Raw genomic sequence first — 26,754 nt, 5'->3', positions numbered from 1 at the left:
AGCTATAAGATATAGTAGTCCGATGCTGGCAATTCCGATAAAGTGCTGCCTGCAATCAAATACTGAGAACTAACTACTGAGCATAATAAGAGACAGGAGAATAGCGTCGCGGTTGTTGATACTGATAAGGAATATATATACACTCTGGAATCGGAAATGTCTTCTTTCGCGCGTTACCAATTTCGTAACAAAATTACAGTACCCTTCACTCAAGAGCATAAAAAAGGGTGACTTGAACGCTACAAGATGCAGAATTGTGGCGTGCAACTTCTCTCAAGGCATTTAAAGGCACCAAAGCAGAGACCTATGAACTAAGCCGCTGTGGCAAGCGACGCGTTTGTCATTTGGCGCAGCTTTGTTGAAGGTGTCCGGATTTATCTTAACAATAATCATTATTATAGCCGGGACATTGCCGTTGTTCCGTTGTGCTGGTGCGTCACAAAGGCGCAAATACGCAGCGGGCGAGCTGCTAAGCTGCATTCAATTCCACAGAACTGGCGCTGAGGGATGCATGAGGGCAGCCCAGCACATAAGACGCGGGACGGGGGACGGTATACGGAGCAAAAGGACTCGGGCAATCGGGCTGGCATCATTAGCGTCCTGCATGCTGATCCATGGCCATGGCCAGTTGTGTTACGGGGTAGCTGTAGATGCTTATCGGCGGATCAATAACGGCATTACGAGTACGTCTAGCTACAGCCCCCTCCCTGCTCTATCCGCTTCACCCCGACTGCTGTCTATATGACTATGCTAATGCTCTGTGAGGCTGGCAAAACAATTTGGCGATTGCCGGAAGACGATAAGGAAACCAAAATAGAAACAAATTGCCAGCACGGTGCAAGGAGCAAACACAATGCGAATGCGTCAAGTGCACGTCCTTTGGGCACAATTTATATACGATTCGCTGAGCAACAGCTTTGCTTCCGGCTGGAATGTAAGATATAACCTATTTACTTCACGATAAAATAAAAGCAACGCTGCAACTCATTTTAAAAGTTTTTCCAATTTTAAAGGGCTTTAAAACTGTCATTTCTCTTAGAAAATCTATTTTAGTTTTTGGGCTAATAAAATAAAATTATAATAATATTATATTTTCTTATGTTAATATTAATTTTATTTCTTCACCTTTTTTTATAATTTTTCTTGCCGCTTGAAAGAAATTTTCCTTTAAATAGCGCCCTACTCTGCGATTCTCACGAATCCCATTATGTCTCGCTTTCATGCTTTAGTTATATGTCTTCTTTTAACTTATCTCTGATCATACTCTAACTCTTACTTACTCTGATTTTTCAGTTATTTTCATGTTTGAATTTCATCTATACTTTAATATGTCGATAAAAATATGTGAATGTGAATTTGTGGGTAAGTAGATTTTTACATTTTCATTTTTACATATATATTATAAGTATTATATATTCATAACTTGTCAACAGTGAGCTTTATATACCAAATTATTTTTCTAAGTTTACTGAGTATTTCTTTAATGACTTAAAATACCTTAAATCGTTATACCAATATCATTTATATACTTTATTAACTAACTGAATCGAAGGTCTTAAAAAAATGGGCATATGTGGGCATAAATTATGAACATTTCGTGTAATCCGTATTCAAGCATAAACGTGCCAATTTGTCATTTCAGTTCCGATTCCGATATCAAAATGGCAAAATCGCAAATCGAATTTTATTTGGCGAATTGATTGTTTTACGCCTTTTTAGCATCGAACTGGTATGCATTTCGTTGACACACTTTTCCATAAAGTATAAAAAAAATTCTAACCCTTTTGCGGTACACGTGCGGCATCGTACCTTGTGCCCCTTTTGCTTACCCCTTTTTCGTTTGGCAAACAAAATTCGCTCTGGTGCTGTTGTTGCTTTTTTTTTTTACGGGTCGAGCCGAGCAAGTTGCTCGACCTTTTTAGCGATTCATTGCCCTGCTCGAATTGGTTTATCTGTGAAATCTGTGACGTTGTGTTGTTTGTGTTGCAACAGCGTTCGGGGTACGCCATGCATATGTATCTAAATATATATATGTGTGTGTGTGTGTGTGTGTGTTACTGGTACTTTTATGTAGGTCCTCGGCTGTCCTACCTTGAGTTGTGTGCTCATCTAACCGAAAAACATTGGATAAACAAACAGCCGTTCGAGTATTTTGTTACATTTGTTGCCGAGCTGAGGAAGCCAATCTGTCGCATTTGTGTGCATGCTCGTCCTTTCAGGATAATCATTAGACTGTGTGTGTGTGTGTGTGTGTGCGAGTTGAAACTGTAAACTGTGCTGCAAGTTTTGATTGCGATTTTAATCCGATCTGAGCGGTTTTAGTCAAATTTAAGCAGATTTGTGTCACATTGTAGCAGCCGAGAGTGGTACGCAAAAAATGTAAACACATGTAAATCAAAAATCAGTTTAGATACACACGAATCGAATTGAGATAAAATACTTTCATAGGGAATATTATGCTTATAGGGCAGGTCTTAATAAATTTAATATTCAAGAACAAGGGGAAAGAATTTGCATTTATATTCGTTTGTCTTTTAATAAGACACCATTAAAGATCCTGTAAGCTTTAGATATATTTATATATTATATTTATGTATTTTTTAATGCCAACACATGTATATCAAAACTCATATTAGATACACATGAATCAAATTGACATAAAATACTTGGTTACAAACAAAGTTTGTTACTTATTTGCAAACGAAAGACTTTCGTCTCTTTTGCTTTTACCTTAACTGTTGTATCGCAATGAATTTGAGGAGATTTTACCTATTTAGAGTTTGGCAACCCGCCAAAAGTGTCATTCCCGTTTGCAACCCCATGCATACATATTTCATATTCCAATCACATAACAACAAAATTTCCTTTTCCAAATGAATAAACTGTTAGACAAACAATACATTAAACTTTACAACTTCACACCCGCTGCCTGTGTACGAAAACCATTAGAGCCGGCTAGTTCTACCCCCAGGATCCGAGATCCTTTAGCCCTTCACTCAGCATTAGCGCTAGTAGCTGAGCTGAGGCTGTACCACAAGCTACGACTTGATTGTTATGCAAATGAGGGCAACCAGGACGAAAGCATGCTCGCAACCCCAAATACAAATTCTGGGTGCAGTTCATCAAGTGGTCATAAATATATTTGGGTAAAGGACGAACGAGCGCCAGTCTAATTAATATGCAGCGCCATGTGCATAATGAATCTGACATTTGTAATTTATGGTTGATATTTGTTAAGTTTTTTTTTTTTATTTTTTAGTTTTTTGCAGTGCATAAATTGAATTGAAGGCTGGTGCTAAAATGTCGGCACAACAACGGTTTCATGCCCAGTTATTGTTAATGTAAACAACGCTTGATTGACTGTATTTGCCATTGAATGCAGTTTGTGCCAAAGCCGCATTAACGAACGCTTCCGTTCGCTTGCTATGCGCTCTAATGCCACTTCCGGTTTAGCGAAAAACGCGCGAAAATCCTGCGATTAGGCCTCCATTGTGCGGCTCGTTATAAAAAAAGAGAAAGAAAATATTGCGAAAAACTGCAGTTTTTACCCAAAAAAAAAAACAATAAAGCAGCAGCCTAGCAAGTAGTTAACTGCAATTATAATCGACTGAATTGCTGTCGGCGCGGGGTGTTTGCCCTAAGTCGCTTTTTATGGCACCTCTGACAGGGTTTGCGGCAGTGACAGAAAGCGACCGTTATGATTTAGTCAGATATATGGCATTGGCACGCAAGGTCTTAATACCCTAGAAATGCTAGGCATGGCAAAGGTATATTCTTTCTATATACATTTTAGAGTGACATAGGCAATAGTTTCCTTTTGGAACCTCAAATTAAAAAGACTTTTTTTTAGTACTATGAGGCAGCTGCTCGCTAATTGATTCTTGGGAAAACCACAATATTATAGTTGCATAGTATTGGAATTACTTTCTAGTAAACAGTTTTTGATGCTTGAAATTAAATTACCCTAGGACTTTTTTGGGCAATATTCAATAAACAGGGCATTTATAAGTCGATCACTTTCTAGTCTACTCTGTTGGTCCTCTCACAAATTGTTTTTGCCGCAAATGTTAAGGAAATGAGCGACTTCCCCTGCGATAGCCTCGTCCTGGCTCACTCATTAATTGTGCGCATTGTTTGCACGTTAAAGTTGGACATCTGGCCGGCTGCTTGTTCGGCCCCGTCTCCCCGCCCTCGGCTGACTAACTGTCTGCCAAATGAATCTAGGGTAAAAAGTTGATGTGTGTGTTTAGCTACATTTTTGTTTAACACTGTTTTGCGCAGGACACCTGCAGCTGTGCTGGCTTTTTTTCAGGGTGTGCGGTGTTCAGTGCAGTTGGGAGCGCTAGGAGCTTGGAGCTTGGAGCTGGGTGGCGCCAACCCCTCCATGTATCACATGAGCATTAAATGGTGATTAGTGTAGCTTGGATCTGTGGCAGTTAGCGGCGCCGTCATTGTTTGGCCAGCAAACAAAGAGGGAAGCGCGTTTGTCATTCGAGTTTGAAGTGTGATTTACGATGGCCATCATCAATCAATGTTCAAGTGGAATGTGATTTGGCAACATTTGATAGCTGCCACTGCTGCCAGTTGGGTTTTATGCTAATTGCAATACTCTACAAGTACTTTGAAATGTTTCAACATGGTAATGGCTATGGTTGTAATTACACCAAAAGCCAGAGACAACCCCCATAAAAGTGAACCACTGCTCGTTGATTTACTTGAGCCCGGACGCACTTGATTTGCCTTAGTTGTTGTTGTGTTTTAAAAAGTTATAAAAATAACTCGTTAGATGTGGCAGCAGCTACAGCTAACTACTAAGACAGGAGCACACAGCAACAACCCCTGATCAGTTCATATGTGTGTGCACGCACACACACATACACGTTGCACCCTTTGGCCTGTTCGTGTGGCAGTTCATTTACCAGCATCATCATCCCTTGTACTTGCCACATCGTCCACTGCGCAGTTGCCTGAGGCTAATGAGTGCCGCACATTAGTTTTAACAATATTTATTATTTATGGGTTTTTCTTTTTCTTCTCCTGTTTTTTATGCCCTGAACCCATTGAAAATTGGTATTATGTATTTGTGGAAATGTATGTAACAGGCAGAAGGAAGCATCTCCGACTCTATTAAGTATATATATTCTTGATCAGCATCAATAGCCGAGTCGATCTAGCTATGTCTGTCTGTCTGTCCGTCCGTCCGTCTGTCCGTATGTATGAACGCATGGATATCTAAACCTATAAAAGCTAGAGACTTGAAATTTTAGCTGTAGGCCCTTCTAGTGCCCGCGCAAATCGAGTTTGTTTCCGATATTCGATAACTTGTCGCGTTTTTGACATCCTGTTTTTTGAGCAAATTGAGTAAATAATAAGAGCAATAAATTTGAATGTTCCTTCTAAAATAGTATATATATATCAAGTGTCTTTCATTTTATAGCTATCGCCACCTTCCCTTCCCGCTACCACCGCAGATCTGTATATCAAGTTAATAGCCCAACTTAAATTGCCCACCAATTTAAGCCACAATTCAAACGCAATTGACTTTTTGAGAAAACCCAAATATTCGATGGCACATTAAGATTTGTTGTAGAAAATTTCATCATATAGAAACACAGACGTTATTAATGAAAACGCGTTATGACTTTCCTCGTATCAGCGTCAGCAAGCGCAAGTTCCAAGAATTTCTGTGTACATGAACACACACACATTCATGCGCGTCTGCTTTGCAACAGCAATTGCAGTTGTATTGTTTTCTGTGCTGTTATTTTAATTCGTTTTTCTCATCGAAATTAATAATTGGTGTGGCTGCTTGGTAGACGTGACGATAATTAGTGTGATCTATTGCGAGTTCGAACCCTTCAAGGGGAACTTATTATTTTAAATTTATCTTTATAACTACTAAAGCAAAAGAGCGCGTAGCGCGAGCCGCATTTGGTATTGGAATAGGACGGTTCAGGGTATTCCCTAGTCGGGAACTCCCGACTAGAACCTCTTACTTGCTATTGTAGGCGCCGTTGCATTTCAAAAGTCTTTAACTTCAGCAAGGCCAAAACACGTCTTCTTTATTCGCTTCTCTGCTGAGACTGACTCCAAGACCTTTTATAATTCTCTAACATTCTTTTCTAATTCTTAGTTATCGAACAGTGCTTAACAGCTAGCTATCGATAGGAGGTGCAGCTTTACTGTTGTGTCGCTAGCAGCCTGCTACACTATATAAATAATAGATTTTCCCCTTCTTGTCTATTGCATATAATGATTGTAATGTCAGCTGCCGCTGACATGAGGCCAGCCAAAACACATTTTCTTTAATAAGTTTTGTGTTGTGCTTTTGTGTTTGTGCTATAGAATATTTGGATATTCTCAAAAATTCAATTGCATTAAAATTAAAAATTAAATTAAATTGGCAGCTCTTATTATTTAACAATTTTGCTCAAGAAGGGACTTCAATATCGACTTTTATCGATTACTTGGAAACGTGTGAAGGTATAGAAAGTCGTTCTGCGCGGGCACTAGCAGGACCCACATTGAACATTTTAATTCCTAGCTCTTATAGGTTGTGAGATCCCTGCGTTTATACAAACGGACAGGCGGGCAGATATACAGACTTACATGGCTAGATCGACTCGGCTTGTGATGCTGATAAAGAATATATATACTTTTTGGGTTCGGAGATGTTTCTTTCTGCCTGTTACATACAAACATTTTCACAAACCATTATACCGGCTTAACCCATTTTCATTAGGTTCAGGGTATAAAAATGAACACCTAGTAATATTTACAGCTGGTAAAACTGTCAGATTGTCAGGTCGGGCCAGTGTTAATAATTTTAATTGCTGTCAAGGTTAATGGATACAACCCACAAAACGAATGGGACTCATGACAAAATCAGCAAATATAAATAATCTGACTGCAGATACAACCATAGTCAAACGTTATCGGAAATGTATACGGGTCTGCTGCTTTCGCTCTCCGTGGCATGGATATTGCTTCCGCTGCTCGTAGATGGCCACAATGAATGGGTAAGCGATGCAGAGTTTAATACAGAAAAGGATATGCCGCCAAATGCCAACTGATCCCGTTTGCAGTATGACAGGATCTACGAACCATTATCGGTAGAATTCAGAACGTCGGATCCATCGAAATTGGAGGCTGAGCCAAGGATTGGATATATAAGACGAAAGGGCACTACTTTTATGGGCAAAATGATAGTAAAAGTCGATATGGACGATACGCTTATGGTCAGTGCTTCAATATAAAAGTGATCTCAAAATGTAATGAATTGTAAGTGCGAGTTCTATTTATCGACCAGGTGGAGGCAACATCTTACCGCAGCGTAAACGGGAAAGATTACACGCTTTTGCCCTTCGAAATTCCGAAGCAGGGATTTAAAAGCTTTGCCGAAACCTTTTACAAGGACAATGTCTACAAGGAGCTGAAGCAGTGCTCGAATATACCCGAACCCGAGAAAGCATACCCCTGGCCCAAAGGCACCTACATTTTCGATAAGTGCATTCCGACTGGCGATGGATGGCCCAAACCTCTAAGCCCGGCCTACTACAAGATCAACTTCAACATCACCGGACAGGTCGAGGCTGACTTATCAGTTATTATAGTGCTGAGAGATATGGATGGTAGATTGTAAGCCCAAAGACAACCGACGAGTCATGGCATAAAAAAAAACAATATTGAGTACTTCTTTATGAACAGTAATCAAAAGAATTAGGTTAGTTTTAACAGTATATATCCGTATCTATTCGAGTGGTTCCAAGAAAACATAAGCTATAATTAATATACAACAGCTCTGCAATTTGAATGTTTTCAACTTTTTTGACGATAAAAGCTGGGGGTTCCCAAAAGGCAACTAGAGTTTTCTATTAACATTGTTGATAATTATCTACATCTACAATAGAAATCGATAAGATCCGTCTACTAGCCCAAAACTCGAATCATAACTAGATCTTTTAGTTGCCCGACTAACTGAATGACTTATCTCCCGACGATCCGCAGCCATGGCATGAAACATGTATTGTTTATTTTATAGATATAAATTAAGTGCAGTCGCCTCTGCAATATGGTAGGCTACAAAGTATATATGAACGGATCGATGCATTCGAATGCCGATCAAACCATTTTAAGTGAGGAGGGTGTGGGGCAAAGCACTGGCTAAGGGGTGCGGTGCAACACTGTTCACATCATTCAATTGGTTTTATTTTTATTTGAATTTTTTTTTAATATTTTGCTTCAATATCGATCCCTGAGAAGCTCTGAAGTGGCTCTGCGCCTGCAAAGTCAAGCGCTATAATACCTCGTCATTGTTAAGGCAGTAAGAGGGTATATCTTGGCCAAGCAGGTAGTTCGATTTGGGTGGTTGGCAGTCTGCTAAGTACTTCTTTTATTAATATCAACTTTTCAAAGCCGTGATGCTATAGGTGGCATATTTATACCCTCAACCCATTAAAAATGGGTAAAAAGGGTATAATGTATTTGTGAAGTCGTCAGCAAGTAATGCGGTCAGTTGCGAGTTTGAACCCTGCCAACGAACCTTTATTTTTTAAATTTATCTTTATTACTTCAAACGAGCGCGTTACTCGAGCTGCATTCAGGATATTCCCTAGTCGGCCCATATATTGGGCAAGCCAAATTGATGAGAGACTCGAGAGTCTACTTTTAGCCATAAGCCTTTGTGTTTAGTTTAATTTTTGTTGACTTACATTTTTGCTGTGGCCCATATCACTGTGCATGCCCCGTCATAGTTCATGGAATGTGACTAAGGTATTCGTGTATTTTGTTGTAGATACAATTTATTTGCACACATGTTCACATTCGAAAACTAAATACATATTTTTACCTTAATGGCATCAAACATATGCACCTTGTTTGGGTAAGTGGCAAATATATATGTTATGCATATAATTTGTTTTAGTTTCACAAGCAAAAGTGCTTAGCGTCAGGATGTGAAACTTCCTGCTGAAAATCAGGCTGCATTTTAAGTAATATTTATTTTGCACTTGTTATGCATTTGCTAGACAAATAACGATAAGATAAATATATAGGTAAATGCCATTTATTTTTACTAAAATAAAACAAAATTATTTCATGCGTTGCAAAAAAAAAGAACTCTACTCAAAGCTGGAGTACTCGAATGGGGTACTCGGCCCTTTCTGCGCAGATGACACATAAAATGACTTTCTATATGAGAACTTAAAGCTAAAAGTTTTCATTTTCGACTTTATACAGTTTAAATTAGATTCGCATACTCTATACTCTTCTATACTCTACATAGGTGTATTATGTACATACTAGATCACGTGCATAGTATGCTTATGCTTGTATGGACTGTTTTGGCCAACTGGCGCGGCCAGCTACATTGCCCAAGCCTCATGTGCACCTGATCTGCTCTGGCCATAGAGAATAACTCGCAGATTGGATAAATCTGTTGTCAGATGGTGCAGATGGGGCTTAAGTCTTGAGTGTTGAGCACTAGATTACACTAGAATTATGATTCAGCATTGCCATTGGCTGTTCCTGGCTGTGCAGAATATTAGCTGAGGCTACAAGGGTCCATAGATGGGCTCCGAGTAGAGCACGGCGGGCATCGAGTAGCTGTACGAGGTGGGCGTATGCTCTGTGGGCGTACGCAGACTTGCTTGCAGGCTGCGTTTGCTGTGCCGCTTGAATCTGTATACAAGGTATTTTCATTAAACAATGGAAACCAGACAGAAACTAGGACACTCACTTCTTCTTCAGGCAGCAGGCTGTGCAGAGGGCGACCAGCGCGGCCACGCCTATAAGCGCCGCCAGAATAACCAGCCAAGCGCCTGCAGACATCAGTACATTGCCGAAGAGGGCGGCCGTGTGGGTGCGTCGCACCGAACAGGACTCCAGGTCACTGACGCCATATGCCGCATAGATGTCGATGAGCTCGTGCCGCAGCTCCTTGGAGTTCATCAGCTTTTGCATCTCCTTTAGTGACAAAGCGGCGCCATTGCGAAACATTTGGAAACAGGAGCTGGTCGCCGTAAAGTCCAGACTCATGTCGGCACGCGTAAAGACCTGTGTGTCCAGCACGTGCAGCTCCAGGCCTAGCGGCTTGAGCTTTTGCTGCAGCTGCTCCTGGAATGGCCGTATATTGTGCTGTATCTCGTTGGGCGGACGGGCAAAGACGAACTTCAGTAGCGACTTGTCGCGTATGACAAACACCTTGATGTTGCTGTGCGTCTGGCGTTTGGCCTCGGCCGAATTGTTGGCGCACACGCGCATCAGGAAGTATCCATCCACATAGTCGGCAAAGGAGCCACCCGTGCGCAGCTCCCCAGTGTGATTGTTCAGCGTAAAGAGCGTCTGCAAGTTGCCCGTGGCCAGTTTGCGGCTGCGCTTGTAGAACTGCGGCACAAAGGTCACGTTCACAATGGACAGCGCTATGGGCGCAGCTTCAGCATCCGCATCGCTGGCACGCAGCGTGGTAATCACAGTGTCAATGGGCACATTGATGCGTATGCCGACAGTAGCGTCCGGATTCTCAAACAGCGGCAAATTGTCGTCAATGTCCAGAATCTTTATGGTAATGCGCAGATGCGAAGGATCCTGGCGATCATAGGGATCGCCAATGTACCTGAAAGCTGGCTCGCCCAGCTTCAGGCACTTAATAGTCAGCGTAAAGGATTCGACCAGCTCCCGATCGATAGCTTGGGTGGTCTTCAATATGGCCACGCTGTTGTTGTTGCGCTCAATGGCAAAGATCTGCTCGTTGTTGCCCTCGATAATGACATAGTCGATGGCCGCATTCTCGCCAATGTCCTCGTCAATGGCGCTAAAGTTGCCCACAACGGTGCCCGCTGGCTGCTCCTCCTTCACGGACATGGTTATGGGACCCGCATCCTGGTCAAATTTTTAACTTAGAGTCCAAATGGATGTTAACTTGTGTTCTGACTTACAATTTCTCTGGCAAATCTGGGCTCATGATCATCCATGTCGAGCACTTCAATCTTTAAGATGCGCGTCACCGACTGCTTGGGCTGCCCATTATCGCTGACCTCCAACAGCACCTTGTACATGGATTTCTCCTCCCGATCCAGCTGCTCACGTGTTGTTATCAGCCCGGTGTGAGTGTCAATGGCAAACACCTCAGCGTCGGGCGTATCTGGCAAAATGCGGTAGGATATTGTGCCGGAGGGCGTGTTCTCATCATCGGGATCGCTGGCAATCACTTGGAAAACCGGTGCGCCAATGGCAGCATTCTGTAAGGAGATTAAAAGTTGGAACATCTTTCAATTTAAGGTTTTTCTGCGAGACCCACCTCTGTCACATTTGCCATTTGACCCACTCGCGGCGCCACAAAGAATGGCACACCATCATTGGCGCTCACATCCCCGATGAAAATGCGCACCTCGACATCCGAGGAGAGCGTGGGCTGCTTGGGCACCTGGTTGCCATTGTCCTGGGCGCGCACAATCAGCACATAGGCATCGGCGCGTCCCTTGCCCGTTAGATTGCGACGCGTCGTCAGCAGACCGCTCTGCGCATTAATACTAAACAGCCCGTTGGCGTCGCCCTCATTGACCAGCTCGTAGCGTATCTCGCCGCCAGGTCCTTCATCCGCATCAGTCGCGTTCACTTGCAAGACATTCTCCATTTTCAGCGCATTCTCCGGTATGACAGCGCTGTAGAGCTTCTTGGTAAACTCTGGCGCATTATCGTTCACATCCAGCACATCGATCAGCAGCTCGACAATGCTCTGTTTGGCATCGGTGGGTTTGCCGGGCGAGTCCTCCGCCTTTACTTGCAGTCGAATGGTGGGCGTGCGCTCGCGATCAATGGTCTGATTGCGAGCTACAATGATCTGCCCGGTCAGGTTGTTGATCTCGAAGAGCATTGCATATTCGCCTTGCAGGGAGTAAACGATCCTATGATAGCCCAAACGCTCATCCCGCGCATTAAGCGCCGCATCCTTATCCTGGGCCCTCACTTGCAGCACACGCTCCGGATGGCCCTTGTTCTCAATGATGGTGGCATGATAAGAGCTTTGCTCAAAGATCGGACTGTTATCATTCACATTCTCCACCGTGATGTTCACCCGGCTGATTGTGCTGCGCTGACGATCGGCGCTATTCGCGCGCACCTGCAGATCAAACTCTGCGCTGCCCGACTCCGCCAGGGTTTCGTAGTCCAAACGCTTCATCAATATGACCTCGCCAGTGCGTTCGGAGATTTGGAAATATTCCAGCTCCTTTGGTTCGACCAGTTCAAAGCTTGTAATGGGCTGCTCAGTCACCGGATCCTCGGCTTGTAGAATGAACAGCGCGCTACCTATGGGCATTTCCTCCTTGATCTTGATGTTGACAACAGGGCGAGAGCTGCTCCATCCTGGATTTTTGAAGACCGGATCCTTATCCTTGAAAGACTGCACATACACCGTTACCTCTGTGGTGTCCACTTGCTTCTCAGGATCCACCTCAGCATTCAGATCCCGCACGGCCACTGTGAAGATGATAATGGCAGCCACATCGTGACGCAGACTGCTGTTCACAAAGATCTCTCCGCTTTGGCTATCGACACGGAAGGCTTCCTGCACGGGATAGCTGCTCCGATTGGTTATGCTCACGCCCGCCTTGGTGGTTGCCCTAACCGCTCCCTGCATGCTATACTCCAGACGTGAGTTGAGATCCTTATCAATTGCCTTAACCCGCAATACGCTCTCTCCAACAGCTGTGCGCTCGGATACGTAGGCAGCATAGCTATTCTGCTCGAACTTGGGCTTCTCATCGTTGATGTCCTTGACATTCACATAAACAGTGGTTGTAGCTGTTTCCGGTATGGGCGTGCCAGAGTCGACGGCATTCACAATTATCTCAAAGCTATTCATATTCAAGTCGCGATCAATGCGCGCCTGTGGGGACACAGTAATCAATCCAGATCTGCAAGAGAGAAGTTTAGATGAGAAGTGTTTCAAGGGATTGGGCTCAATCTAGACTAGACTTACAACTCATTAATCTGGAAGTTGTCATTGGCGCCCACAATGCGATATCTGAGCAGACTGTCCAGACCGTCGGGATCATGTGCTGAGACTGTAGTTACATTATAGCCCGGTGCGGCATTCTCCGGTATGGACACGCGATAACTGGGCGGTCCAATGATGGGCAAATTCTCGACATTTTGGAAGTGACCCTTGAAAATGGGACGCTGATTGCCGGAGATGCCTACACGCACAAGCACACGCGTGGTGTTGGTTAGGGGAGGAATACCTGGCAATTGGACGAAGAGAGATAAATAATTATATTAATGTTGTCTTACAAAAGTGAGGCGTTGTCTTCCTTATGAAGGAACTGAGCGAGCAGCAAAACTCTTTGCCCAGCTGCTCCCTGCTCTTCCAAGTAATATAAATAAGTCCTAAAGTAATAGTTAGCTCTGACTCACCGAAATCTGTGGCGGATACGACTAGCTCATACTCGCCGCGCTCCGTATCCATGGACCTGGCTGCCTTCTGTAGGGTTATTTCGCCCGTTGCCGGCTCAATGCGGAATACATTGCCAGCTATGCTGTTCTCCGAGACTATAGCGTACTTAACCTTGCCATTGCCTTGGCTGGGACCATCTGCATCGTGGGCACGCACAAAGAACTGTGGCTCAAAGATTGCGGCACCCTCCCGTATTGTGCGACTGTATTCGTTGCTTTCGAAGCTCGGATGATTGTCATTGACGTCGAGAACATCCACATAGAGGTTGGCATTCGATTCGCGTCCACCGCCATCCACAGCCACCACAGTCAGACTGTAGGTACTCTGCTTCTCGTAGTCCAGAGGTCTGAGTAGATAAATGCCGCCAGTCTCCGGGTTAACATAAAAGTTATCGGCTCCAAATCCTTTGAGCACATACTGCACATGCCCGAAATCAGCCGAGTCTGCATCAGTGGCATTTACTACGCCAATGAGGGAGTCGGTTGTCAGATTCTCGGCAGCTGTAAAGCGATAGGTGTGCTGCCCAAAAACAGGCGCATTGTCATTGGCATCCAGTAAATGGACTTCCACGCGTGCCTTGGCCTGTTCCACGCCATGCGTGGAGGCCACCAAATCGAACTCGAATTTGCGCTGTGCAGGATTGTCGTAGTCCAGGCGACTGGCATCGAGCACCTTGACCACAACAGGAGTGCGACCCTGGCCCTCAGTTGGTGAGACTGCAAACACGCCAACTGCCTTTGAGACATCCAGTAGCTTGAGCTGATATCGACTGTTCTCGCCCATATCTCGATCATCCACGAATATCGATAGACCTGGCAGCGGCATACCATTGGCCAGATTCTCCGCAATCGAAACGTTAAAGTGCGAGGCGCTGAACTCGGGCCTGTGATCGTCCACATCGCTTACCACAATGGTGACGCGCGTGATCGAGTGCTCCGCGGGAATGGCACCATCTATAAGCTCTGTGGCGCGTATGGAGAAGACGTAGACACCGCCGTTTTGCAGTATATCAGGATTTTCGCGGTCCAAGGGTACACTGGAGGTTTGCAGCATGGCTGTGCCATCCTTGGGATCACCGTAGGGTACCAGCTCAAAGTGACCAAAAGGTTCATCCTCCAGTGAGAGGAAAATCTCCCTTGGTATGCCCACATCGCCATCAATCGCCTTGACGGTCAGTATGCTCACGCCGGCTGGTGTATTCTCGGCCACAGTAGCGGAATATGGGGCATTGGTAAAAACGGGCGCCTGATCCTGCACATCGATGACATTGATGGAAACTGTGGCAAAGGAGGTCAAACGATTCTCCAACGCGCTATCTGAGGCGGAGATGGTCATGATGTAGGAGGGACGACTCTCAAAATCCAGCGGTTGTTTTAGAGCGACCCTCGCTGTGTAGTTGCCATCGCCCAACTTGACAGCGCGCACCTCAAAGATGTCACAAATGTCGTTCTCCTGGAAGATCTAAGCGTGAGCTGGATTGATTGTGCCTGCTTAAAACTCGACTTACCTGCACGCACTTTATCTGCACCTCTGCATTGAGGCCCTCGTCACGATCAACGACTATGATCGGTGGCTCCACAATCAGCTTGCCGCCCACGGGCAGCGACTCACTAACGCTGGCCGTGTAGGGTCTTCCGTAAAATGTGGGCTGATTGTCGTTATAGTCGCGCACCGGTATCTCGCGACGCTGGGACACCGTGTTGGGCTCTGTGCCGTAGACACCCTCATCGGTAATGCTTATAATCACCTCAGCGGTATCTTGGGTTTCGCGATCTAGTTCCTGGCGCAGACGCACCACGCCCGTCTCCCGATCCACCGAGAAAACTGGGCCAGATATGCTGTACTTGAGGCGGCCTCCCTCCGGGTCGATGCCTGCAAATGTGTAACAAATAAGTTGGGGTTCACTTGTGACTGGGTTGTTGGCGGCAGTAAAAGCGGTTTGTCGGCTACTCGTTTTGCTCGTCACGCTCACTGCTTTAATTACGTGTCGAGTTCGCGTCGTCGACTAACGTCATCGACTGACACTCTGTTGGGTTATGTTTAAGCGTGTGAAAAATGCTAATTAAGTTCCCACAACCTCCTTCGCTCGACTTTGCAGTTTAGTTGGGCGTGGAAATGGAGCTAAATATGTTACTAACGCTGGGAGTTGGGTCAGCTCAGCTAAATCTGGGTTTCTTTTGAACTCCACTCAAACTGTCTTGATTTAAGCAGTTTCTCTTTCTCTTTGGTGGTTTTAATCACAGGAAACATACTTCAAATTTCCGAGCAGCGCAACCCAGCTTGGGGGCAAACACGAAAAACCATTAGAAATTCTTTCGAATGATACAAAGTGGATGGGCAAAAGAAAGAAAACAAATGATCCCAACAGCGCATGTACAAAATCCAGCAATGACAAGAAAAAACGGCTATTATCGATAGATCGCATTAGAAATACTCTTGCGACTTGCATGAAAGCTTGAAAATTAGAAGAAAAGTCTATGCAAAAAGTCATCTTTTACCCATTCTTTCTGTGGAGTATATGATTTATGATAAGATATAATAGTTTAAAAGATATGCAAGCAGCATAGTAAAACTCCTAAATACTATGTTAGCCCAAGATATCTTGAAAAAACAAGTTTTTTAGAAAAGATCTTAATTTTTGACTGATAATATCTCAACAACATGATATATGATAGACTGGTATGTTCTGGCTATTTGCTGTGATACTGAACAAGAATATATATTTACGCATTTCATGAAAAATGTATAATACTTTCTAAAAGAGTATAATAAGCCCGCTGGCGGTCTGCAAGACGACTTTTGGCACAGACGTAGACGACAGGCAGGCGGACCGCTTTTCAGGTTTTCAAGTTTGCTCTAACCATTTGAAGACGACAGACACGGCGACCGACAATTGCAGCAGCCACGAGCACGACTTGGACGCCGAAGCGGGAAGTAAACAACACGTTCTCCATAGCTTACTACACCCAACAACTAACCAATTGCGGTCGCCAACCCGAATCTTTCCCATTGCAGTGCCCCCAGTGCCTGCCCCTGCACCGTGCCCCTTGCATTCGGCGCGTGAGCGACCGTTTCCACTTTTAATGTACATAATCATTTTTTTTTTCTAGTTTTTCTTTTTCTTGTTTTTTTCGGGGCTTACACATTTTTTTAATGTGATTTCTCATAGCATACAACAATATACCGTAGCGCATTGGTACATTGGGGGCCAGTGGAATTATTTGGTGTACGTTGATTGTTGCTGCGCCTCATATGGAATCTCGTTTTGGGGCATGCTCAAGAAAAACTGGGAAAAACAAACTGAGCTCTGTAATGGCCAACAATTATGCGAGTTTTTCAATGTTGAAAACTTTTCTACATTTCTACTTTTCACTTGCCATATCATGCGGCATGTGTACTGCATGATGATGTTTCAGGTGTGTGGGAGTGTGTGTGTGGGTGGGGGACGGGGGCAAAATAATTTGTGATTTCATGCTCTGCGAAGCGTATTTGTTAATATTTTGCTATTTATTACACACTAAACACACACAAGGGAAAACAAAAGAAAAACACCCGCATTGTGCCAGCGAGTTTTTTCACAATTATTCATTTTCGTTTGTTTTGGCCGCACTTTGCGTTTAAGAGTCTACATAATTACACCACGCCATTCACTTAATTATGTTATTTATGTGTATTTTGAAAACCATTTAATTGAATTCAATAATTACTAGCACAATCTTTAGAAAGTGCAAAAAAATTTAGTAAAATATTTGACGAAAGAGAAGTTTTAGAAAAGACTTTTTGTAGATGGGCATATTAAAATATAATCATTGGTGAATATTTATAATTTATGTCCAATTATTTATGTTTAAGAGCTGCTTATTTTATGGGGCATAGCTGAAAAGTTTTTAAAAAGAAATATCTGTTCAAAAGATACGAAGTCCGAAAAAAAACGATTTTTTATAGACTCTATTCTAATTTCTGAATAATTTAATTTGTTGTAAAATCGGAGCGAATTCTTCAATATCAAATATTATTATAATTCTGCGATCGCCTTGAAGTTTCTATAAATAAGCTTAGCATCGCAAGATGGGCTACCGAAGATGGGAAATAAATAAACTCTAAATAACTCAGAATCTGCCCAATGAAAGCCAAACAATAATAAATCTACATATACATATATACAGCTATTTATTTGGTCAGCACGATCTCAGGGCCGTCTTTTGTTCCAGTTTTATTAACTGATTAGCCGCTATTATCATTGATTTGTCAAATGAGCAATTTGAATGTAAAATAGATAAAAGAAAAACCTGCTACATTTTTTCGTTGATTGAATAAAGTTGGCTGCAGCCAACAAATTGGCCTATTGCCAGCGAGCCGTGTGACGCAAGCGCCTCTTTTTTCTTAAAATTTTAATGATTGCCAGTCAAAATTGCAATAACAAATTATGCAGCTGTTCGAGCCGCTTCCTGGCTCACAGTTTAGCCAACGTTTTGGCTAGTTTTCAATTTGGCTGCAGTGTCCGTGTGTGTGTGTGTATTTGTGTTTATGGCACTCTTAATTTCAAACGCAGCGCGCTATAAATTGTTGGCTTAAACGTGTTTTTTCTACCAGTATCTCACGGATGCAGCTTGCAAAACTAACTGGCTGAAAGACCATTCACCCAGCTACACACACATGGCATAGATTGATCGCACACACATGAAAGATTCAATGAGTACTCACTTACTTATCAACTACTTAGTTAATGCAAACACTTGAAATAATTTTGGGCCTCAAGTTGCCTTTTGAGCTCTTCATTGAGCTCAAGAAAATAATGTACAAATATATTTGTAGTAATATGGCTTGGGATTAGATAAAAAGATACATATATTTATGCTGCAGCCCAGCACTGGCTTGAAAGTTGTCTGCCTTGCCTTGTCGTCTGGTAACTGTGGCGTCTGCATCAAATTACAGGCCGCATCTCGGCAGCCATAAGTGGGCCTCTGTGTTAGGGTGTCAACGGGCCGCCGCTGCCGACATGCATTTGCGGGCAGCTGGGCAAAAACAAAAGCCCAAAACCAGCACGAAGATGCACCCAGTGCGATCTGCGTGCAGCTTTCACATGAATGCGAACTGTTTGTTGTTGGATAATCATGCAACGAAATGTAACACCAGTTGCGCCTGTTGCTGCCACACATTATGTGGCAGCTGCCAAGCCCAGCCAAGGAGCTGCCCCAAGCACTTGCAGTTACAATTGCGAAAGGAAGCGATTACGACATGGCTGTAAAATATATTCATTTCACATTGTAGCTTTCGATTGATTGGCCGCTTCTATCAAAGTAAAAGTGTCATAGATTCTGCGTGTACAAAAGTGAGCGCCATTATTATTCTACACTTGCAGAGGGTATTATTATTTGTTGAAGAAATGTGTAACGCATGGAAGGAGACGCTTAAGATTTTATAAATTAAATATATACTCTCGCTATCTCTATATATAAAACTGTTTGGCATGACTGACTGATTGATTGGAGATCAACGTACAGCCCAATTTTCACTGTAGTTACGCGAAAAACTTTTGTATGAAAGTTTTTGTTTACCATCCGATCTGCCTCAAACTCATTTTCAAAGATCTTTGCTCAAATTAATTTGAGAGGTGTTTCACACTTTTCGAAAAATACATTCCTCCTTGATATATTATATTTTTTTAAATAATTTCCTTTTTTTTTATATATATATTTTATTTAATTAATTAAATTTTCTAATCCTTTATGTCTTTTTTTGCAGGTAATGCAAAAAGGAAGTGTGTCAAGGTGTGCCTTTATATTTTTTTTCTAATTTTTTTTCTGTGTTTCCTCTTTTGCGATAAAAAATAATAATTTTATATTATTTTCAATTTTTTTCTGTGATTTTTTTCTGTGTTTAACTGTGTCCCCTTTTTTGGGATAAAAATAATAATTAAATTTTTTTAAATTTTTTTCTGTGATTTTTTTTCTGTGTTTAACTGTGTCCCCTTTTTTGGGATAAAGTGTTGATTTTTTTTTTTAAGAAAAAGTATGAAAGAATAAAATGTTTAAATTCATCATTTATTTTTTTTTTTCAAATTTTTTTCTGTGAACCATAAATATGTTCGAGTGTGCTTCCTGCTTTGTGATAAAAATGTTTTAAGTTTTTTGACAAAAAAACTGCTCAAAGAGGGTAAGTGCAGCAATTTATTAATTTACTTAATTCGATAACTATGAAAAAAATTATTATTGTACATGTATATATGTAGCCTCTGACTTAAGTCTATCGTTAGGAATGATTGCAAAGTTTTTTTTGTTTGTGCTAGGCAGTTCATGTGTGGAAATTGGTTGTTATAGCAATGATCTGCCAAATATTTAGTTCTTGTACATACATTTATTATTTGTTTTAAATATTTGTTATATATTTTTCTGTTTAACAAGATATATTGACCATTTACCAGCTAAAATCAGGCTACTTTAGCACATATCAATTGCCAGCCTGATTATCCATCCAACATATCTCAAAGAGCAAAGAGAGGTCTACCATATCATATAGTTTATAGAATAATAATAAGTCGTAACTAAAACTTTTGTAAAAAGAGTATTTAATCTTCTGCTTGTCAAAGATCGTCGTTTTCTCTGCAACTATTGTAGTTGGCCAGCAGCCAGGAGACAATTGCATCTAATGCCGCAAAGAGCTGGCCACACGCCATATTCTCATGGTAATTGTTATCATTATCAAGCAAACATTATTGGAGCGTTTGTTTTGGTATCGCGAGTGCTACGCACAAACGTGTTCAAATGCATTTCCGCATGGGTAGCGCACAGATACAATCGCACACACACATACGTAGCTGCTGTTTGATTACCTAAATGCATTCCCAAGCATGCGACATACACATTATCATTATGGGAACCCGAACTAAAGTAAGATTGCTTGGCGCTTATCGCTTAAAATACACGACATATTTCGCTACATAAATCAAGTAATCACCAGAGATACTCTACATAAAAATGCCCATGTCGAGACACACTTATGAGACATGAGTTCTCCAAAAACGTGCGGGGCAAAAAAAAATACATAAAAAATGCAATACTCTGCACAAGGTTATTCAAAAAGTAGGTGGCGTTGCGGCGGGCCAAGCGCTTAATATTTCAATTATGGCCATATAGGCATAACCCTCCCAAGCCCCCCTTAAAAAAAAACCCACAGCAAGCCAGCGAAATGAAAGTCAGCAAAGGCAATTTGAGATTTCGAGTCCACAAAAGTCAAATTACAAAATAATTAAACTATCAAATGACCAGCAAAATAAAGCCGAAAGAGAGCGCAAATGCAAACCGATTTTGACAAAAACAATCCATATATATATATATAAGCTCTATATAATTACTAAGAGACACGAACTCACAAGCTTTTGGGCCAAAAACATTGTTTAAGTAATTTTGCTGTTTGTGAAAGGCTTTGCCGTAAATAATGTGAGAATTGAGGCTATTGTTGCTGTTTTTAAGAGCCTGTGCCCATTGTAAATGGGTAAAAGAGGGCATTATAGTTTTCTAGAAAAATACATCTGTGACCTCATAAGATGTATATATAAAAATATATATGCTTGATCAACATCCACATGCGAGTCGAGTTATGTTCATGTCTTTCCCAGAGAAGAGCTAAGTACTAAAAATTGTGAATGTAGGCGCGCGCATATCAAACTATCAAAACACCTATATCATTTATTCCTCGATAAGATCGTTAATTATCGATTCTTAACCTAGATTGTATCTGCATAGCTCTGAGATTATAATAACTTGCATAACTTGTATTACATCTCAAATGTTTTACATTTTGGATAGCTTCTTCAACCAAACTAAATATTATAAATAATATGTATATATATATACATTATTATATGGTATAACATAATTTTTGCTATATCATCTTTAAGCCTTAAAAATCTCATACCAATCGTACAAAGTATACAGAAGTTATTCACGATTAAGTCGTGTATCATTAGAAATAGACGAAACATGAATTTATGTTATGGCATATTGAAACTAAGTACAGGATATATTCTAGTCGTTCACCTGCGACTAAAGCATTTTTGCTTGATTATGAAACGTGGGTTTGGTCATTGGCTGACCTTAGTTTGGGATATAGCCACGACTTACCTTTAAGCTGATAGACTGGACTGCCAACTGGCGTGTGCTCCGACAGGCTGAAGCGGGACATGTCGCCGGAGCCGGGCACAAAATGCGGCGCATGATTCAGCAGCTGTGCCCCAATCGAACCGAGCAGCAACAACATCAGCGACGGCAGCAACATGTTGCCGTTGCTAATTTCAGTTGCCGTTATGTATCTGTATCCGTTAGCTGGCAAGAATTCGGTGTTTTATTTACACAAGTATTTGGCACATGTAGCACAAATTCTTTCTCAACTCTTCAACTGTTTTCGTTTATGCAAAACAAGAGATTTTCGTTAAACGCTGCTAACCAAAAAACAATGAAGAAAACATCTTTCAATGTTAGCCCCCACCGCCTATTCGACCTTGGCTGTGGTTAATGGCAATGCAGTGGCAGTTGCAGTGGCAGCAATTGCAGCATTTGCGCTCAGTCAGCGGAAAAGTAAGTGTTGCAAGCTGTAATACCAAAAAGAAAAAACAAATTGTTTTGTGCTATTACAACTGGAGCCTTGGAAGCCAGCTGCTGGTGAACTTGGACCGCACTTAAAAGCCAAACATTTGATCAATTCTTGAAAAGAAATTCGCCTTAGCTGGCAGTTTCACTTTATGAGCATGTGAAAAGTGGCACATGATGATGAGGCGGCTGCTGCTGCTGCCAAAGAGTTCCAATCATTTGAGGCTGAGGCGCTGTTCGCGCCAAGCGATTGGCAAATGTTGGCTTTCTCGCACACACACGCACGCACACATGGAATTGAAACAGCTGGAGAATGAGGAATAAAGCATAAGGCATGGGGAAGTCAAAGAAAGCCAGCACACACACACACACACACACACACACACACACACACACACACACGCTCACACGGTTAAGACCAAAATGTGTGCAAAAAGGCAGCTAAAATAAATAAGCGCATAAAACAGAACTGGTTGCTCTCTGCGCTGGCGTAGCGTGCATTGCCCGCAGATACATAAGTATCTGCAAGATACATATACAGGCTGTTGGTCAGCGCGGCTGTTGTTTAGGCAAAAGTAACAAAAAAACAAGCGGCCAGGAAGCAGCACATTAACCACAAAACACTGCGCACAAGTTCTGGCCAAACTCACATAGCTCTCACAGGCCCGCGTGATTAGATGCACAGTTATTACACTTATCAAATGATTATTTCACTTTTTAGCACACGCGCAAAATACCCAAACGCCAAAGTATGACGCCAGGTACGAAACTTGATTCTCGTTCCGAATTTGCTTCTTGTTTTTTTTTTTTTGTTTTGAATTACTTTTATTTTGTTCGATTTTTGCCCACTGTCACGACGAATTCAACCGCAGCAACGTCTTAACGACGCGACGCTCGCTCACCTTCTGTCTTTTGGCCGTTTTACCTGTTGCTGCTGTCGCTGCCGCTGTTCTTGGCTGGCCAACGGCGTGCGTGAATCGGCCACAGAGGTAAATACTGGTTTCGTGCTGTCGCCGGTTTTGTTTTGATACACATTTCGCGCATGCGCAAAACGAGTGGCAATGAAATAAATACAAGTGTGTACACACTGTGCGGCCAGGCAAAACATTTTCCGCCGCAGCCCCAAAGTATGCAGCGCGTTTGCAATTGAATCGTTCGTAACGCAAAGGGCAGCTAGGTAAAAAGAATATTTAGAAATGGATATAATTGGGGTACCTAAAATTTTATATGCTATAATATTTAATATGAATTTAACTGAAAAAATGTGCATGTGTTCCAATTTAAGACATCTAGAATTCCAAACATGGCCAAAAAAAAATGTTTTGAAACTCGGTTCAGTTTTGACCAAGTTGCAGATGTTAAAAGTCTTCAATGTGCATTTAATGAAAATCGGGAGCTCTGTCAGCCGACAAATTTGATCAACAATTTAATAAGAAAATTCTAAAAAATTGTCCTCTCAAAATTTATACTAAAATTCAATCTTAAGGTCAAACAAAGACCTCGTGTTATGAAAGTTTGAAAACTTGGAAAGCAATTGCTTAGAACTGGAAACTTTGTATGTTAAAATATTAGACTTAAACTGGGTCATGAAAAATATCAAAATATGGTGTTTGTAAATCTACATGCAGAATCAAAATACAATCAAATCATGAACTAAGAATTAATCCTTATCAAATTCAGCTTGGGTTTGTTCGAGCTGTAAGATTTTAAAGTCTCGGAAGAGCTATATCCATGCACCTGAATACCCAAATTTAAATGCAGAATCAATCAAAAATTATCATGAATTATCATGATATGCCATTTCAAAATCGATTCAGTTTCGATAAAGTTGCAAGAGTTGAAAGACCAAAAGAAACTTCAACTATGAATCTAACAACTGTGGAAGTCAAAGCCCTATAATTGAAGTAAACACTAAATATATTTATTTATTTTTGGTATATATAAGAACTATAACTAAATCGATTTAAAGTGCATCGTCCACCTGGAACTGTATCAGATCCTCGACGGGAAAGCGAAAGAGCGAAGCTGTTTGTGCCTCGGCGGCCAGTTGATCGATGTGTGGAATTTTGTGGTAGCGAAAATGATCGCCCTGGACGCTATAGCGACCCTGATTGGGAGGATTGCCAGCGAGTGCAGCAGGATGTGGCAGCTGGGGCACCTCAGCCGCCACAATGGGATGCTCAAAGTCGATCAGCGAAAGATTGTCGCTGCGTGAAATTGAATGATTCGCTGGCTGCTGCTGCTGCTGTTGCTGTTGTTGGGTTTGGTTCTGCTGCGGCTGAGCTGTGGTTGCAGCCACCGAGCTGTTGCCGGGCTGTGGCTGTGCTGGTGCCACCTGGCGTGGCTCAATGGGGCTGGGTGGCTTGGGCAGCGGCTGCTCCCGCTCACTGGCGCTAAAAGTATTGCGTTGCAAGCCCGCGGCGAAATTGTGGTTGTAGAAGGGATTGGTGGAGGTGCGCATCGGTGTTGTCGGCTTCTGCTTGGGAAAAACATTCAAGTGCAGCATTATCTGATTGGAGTGCGAGTCTACCGGTCCAGTGTTGACATTCCCATTGGCCTGCTGTGCATAGATGCAATCCTCAGAGCCCGAATTTTGCTGCTGCTGTGTGGCAAACTTTGGCGACTGGTAAAGCGCCTGCTGCTGATGCTGCTGCTGTTGCTGCTGCTGTTGCTGCTGCTGTTGCTGTTGCTGACTGTAGCGTGTGCCGTGATCGGGAAAGATCATGGGCAAGTGGCTGGGTGGCTGTGTGGGGAACTTGAAGGGCGTCTGGTAGAGACCCTGCGGCTGGGCATAGATGGGCCCGTTGGAGGCAGTTAGGGCCCCAGCCGAGGGCAGTGCATAGTCGCCGTGGAAGGGATTGCGCAGCACAGAGGTCGGCCTTGAAGGTGGCAGCACCGGATAAATGTCCAGGTTCAGTTTGAAAGGTATACGCTTATGTTGCGGCTGACGTGTAGTATTAAGCGCGATGAGGGGTGGAAAGTTCTGCAGGAAGGGATCAACCACCAAGTGCTGCTGGCTACCGTGCTCCAGCAGCATGTTGTAGTTGGTCTGCTCCTGCTGCTGCTGCTTCTTGTTTTTCTTCTTGGAGCTGGGTTTACTGTTGGGCGCCTGCTGCAGCGCCAGCAAATTGATGTCCTGCGGCGAACGTGGCTTATAGGGATACAGCTGCTCGATGGCTACGCGTTGATGCGTCGCACCACCGTACAGCGGCATGGGCAGGCCCATGGGAAACATGGGCATCGGTATGCTGAACTGCATCTGTTTCTTGTTGCGCTTGCCCCGAAAGAAATTGGCAATGCCGCTGGACTTGAGATTCTTATAGCTGCCGGCAATGTGCAGGCCCGTGGGCATCATCACCAGCGAGGGCGCCGTCATCATTTGCGGCATCTTGCTGGGTAGCACATTATTGATGTGCAGATTGTGCAAGATGTCCTGGATGTTGTTCAGTGTGCCATGCTGTTGCTCCGCCTCGCCTTTCTTGAACTGCTCCGGTAGTGGCCCGTCGAAGGGAAAGTGAAACGGCTTCGGCTTGAATTCATCGCGCATCGCCAAAGTGCCCGGCGTCTCCGAGTACTGGCGCCGCAGCAGCCCCGACGAGGGTGGCCGCTGTGTGGACAGGCGCGGCGGCCGGGGCAACTGATCGCGCAGCACATCACGCAGCGGCGTCATTGTGACGGATCGCTTGGGCAGGCGCTCATACAGATGATTATCGTCGACGGCGTTGGCATTGGCGTCGCCATCGCCGGGCGCGTTTAGCTGCATAGTTGTTGCGTGCTGCAGCATGTTGCCTGGCGGCTGGGGTCGTCTCGCTTTCGTGCGCCATGTTCCGTAAATGGGCGCAACGTCGTCGGCACGCTCCAATAAGTAGGCAGTTTCGCCAGCCGCGCCAGTCTCCACTTCACCCACGGCACCCGCGTCCACATCGTTGGCATGCAACTGCATCTGCTGCTGATGCATCTGCTGCAGATGCATGTGCATTTGTTGTTGCTGCAGACGATATTGTTGCTGCTGTTCGTGCTGCAATTGCTGTAACTTGGCACGCATCTTCTCAATGTTTAGGCGTTCCGCTGTCTGAGCCGGGCTGTCGCCGTAGTTGTCACTTTCCGTGCTGGGCGTTGTCTCCGCCACCGTTGGCTCAATGCGGCTGAGTAACTGCTGCTGCTGCGGCTGCGGCTGCTGCTGCTGCTGCTGCTGTTGATATAAGGCTGCTGTTGATGCGACCTTGACTACCATAAGAGACATCTGTAAAATTGAAAGTTTTATTTGGTTTTGCAGCAAGCACTTAAAATCTCTTGCTCTCTCTCTCTCGCTACTATCACTTGGGGCTCACAATTGTGTACACATAAAGCAGGCCCATAATCCGCTGCCAGCGGCTTTGGTTTGCCTTTTGTATGCCTCTGCACCTCGCAGGATCTTGACCCAGCAGCGCTATGTGGTTTGACTTGGGCTCTGGCTGCGTTTCTGGCTTTATAAACATTTTTCACTGTATAAATTTAGCTGAGCTGTGCCTCGTATCGTAGCTGTTGGTATCGGTATCTCTTGGCGCAACTGACGCGACTTCCTCATCGCGAATCGCAAAGACGACTGCCCGCAGTTTTGGCCAAGCAGCCCCTAAAAAACTTGCAACCACTTGCAACAACGCAGCGTACGACTGCGCCTAATTAGAAAGCTTAACATATACGAACGAAAATAAATAGACAAATAAATTAATT

The 26,754-nt window shown here is 43.3% G+C and overlaps 3 protein-coding genes across 3 annotated transcripts; 1 reads left to right on the top strand and 2 right to left on the bottom strand.

Annotated features, from left to right (window-relative positions):
* Positions 1 to 6,919: 6,919 nt before the first annotated feature.
* LOC115771107 lies at positions 6,920 to 7,778 on the top strand. Its single transcript, XM_030716667.1, has 3 exons — positions 6,920 to 7,019; positions 7,086 to 7,238; positions 7,310 to 7,778. The coding sequence occupies exons 1-3, from the start codon at positions 6,942 to 6,944 to the stop codon at positions 7,640 to 7,642; spliced, it is 564 nt and encodes a 187-aa protein (XP_030572527.1). The 5' UTR covers positions 6,920 to 6,941; the 3' UTR covers positions 7,643 to 7,778.
* A 933-nt stretch (positions 7,779 to 8,711) lies between these two features.
* Positions 8,712 to 21,730, bottom strand: LOC115771213 (cadherin-23). Its single transcript, XM_030716813.1, has 8 exons — positions 21,577 to 21,730; positions 14,961 to 15,325; positions 13,414 to 14,905; positions 12,980 to 13,241; positions 11,297 to 12,914; positions 10,935 to 11,237; positions 9,737 to 10,878; positions 8,712 to 9,678 (listed from the first exon to the last, which is right to left on the bottom strand). Exons 1-8 carry the CDS (start codon positions 21,728 to 21,730, stop codon positions 9,552 to 9,554), a joined length of 5,463 nt encoding a protein of 1,820 aa, XP_030572673.1. The 3' UTR covers positions 8,712 to 9,551.
* Positions 21,731 to 24,004: 2,274 nt separating this feature from the next.
* Positions 24,005 to 26,519, bottom strand: LOC115771212 (CREB-binding protein). Its single transcript, XM_030716811.1, has 2 exons — positions 26,373 to 26,519; positions 24,005 to 26,284 (listed from the first exon to the last, which is right to left on the bottom strand). The coding sequence occupies exons 1-2, from the start codon at positions 26,517 to 26,519 to the stop codon at positions 24,005 to 24,007; spliced, it is 2,427 nt and encodes an 808-aa protein (XP_030572671.1).
* Positions 26,520 to 26,754: the final 235 nt, after the last annotated feature.

This window comes from Drosophila novamexicana, unplaced genomic scaffold, assembly GCF_003285875.2.
Source record: "Drosophila novamexicana strain 15010-1031.04,08,12 unplaced genomic scaffold, DnovRS2.1 tig00000024-arrow-pilon, whole genome shotgun sequence".
Lineage (NCBI taxonomy): Eukaryota > Metazoa > Arthropoda > Insecta > Diptera > Drosophilidae > Drosophila > Drosophila novamexicana.
The sequence above is the reverse complement of the archived record's forward strand: the minus strand, read 5'-3'. Positions and strand labels throughout refer to the sequence as shown.

Excerpts from the sequence above, each read along its gene's own strand:
- LOC115771107 (XM_030716667.1), top strand. The coding sequence starts at position 6,942 with ATGTATACGGGTCTGCTGCTTTCGCTCTCCGTGGCATGGATATTGCTT. Across the intron at positions 7,020-7,085 it reads TAGATGGCCACAATGAATGG|TATGACAGGATCTACGAACC; the intron begins GTAAGCGATGCA and ends TCCCGTTTGCAG. Across the intron at positions 7,239-7,309 it reads ATATGGACGATACGCTTATG|GTGGAGGCAACATCTTACCG; the intron begins GTCAGTGCTTCA and ends TTTATCGACCAG.
- LOC115771213 (XM_030716813.1), bottom strand. The coding sequence starts at position 21,730 with ATGTTGCTGCCGTCGCTGATGTTGTTGCTGCTCGGTTCGATTGGGGCA. Across the intron at positions 10,879-10,934 it reads CCAGATTTGCCAGAGAAATT|GATGCGGGTCCCATAACCAT; the intron begins GTAAGTCAGAAC and ends AAATTTGACCAG. Across the intron at positions 9,679-9,736 it reads GCCTGCTGCCTGAAGAAGAA|ATTCAAGCGGCACAGCAAAC; the intron begins GTGAGTGTCCTA and ends CCTTGTATACAG.
- LOC115771212 (XM_030716811.1), bottom strand. The coding sequence starts at position 26,519 with ATGTTTATAAAGCCAGAAACGCAGCCAGAGCCCAAGTCAAACCACATA. Across the intron at positions 26,285-26,372 it reads TGCTTTATGTGTACACAATT|ATGTCTCTTATGGTAGTCAA; the intron begins GTGAGCCCCAAG and ends TCAATTTTACAG.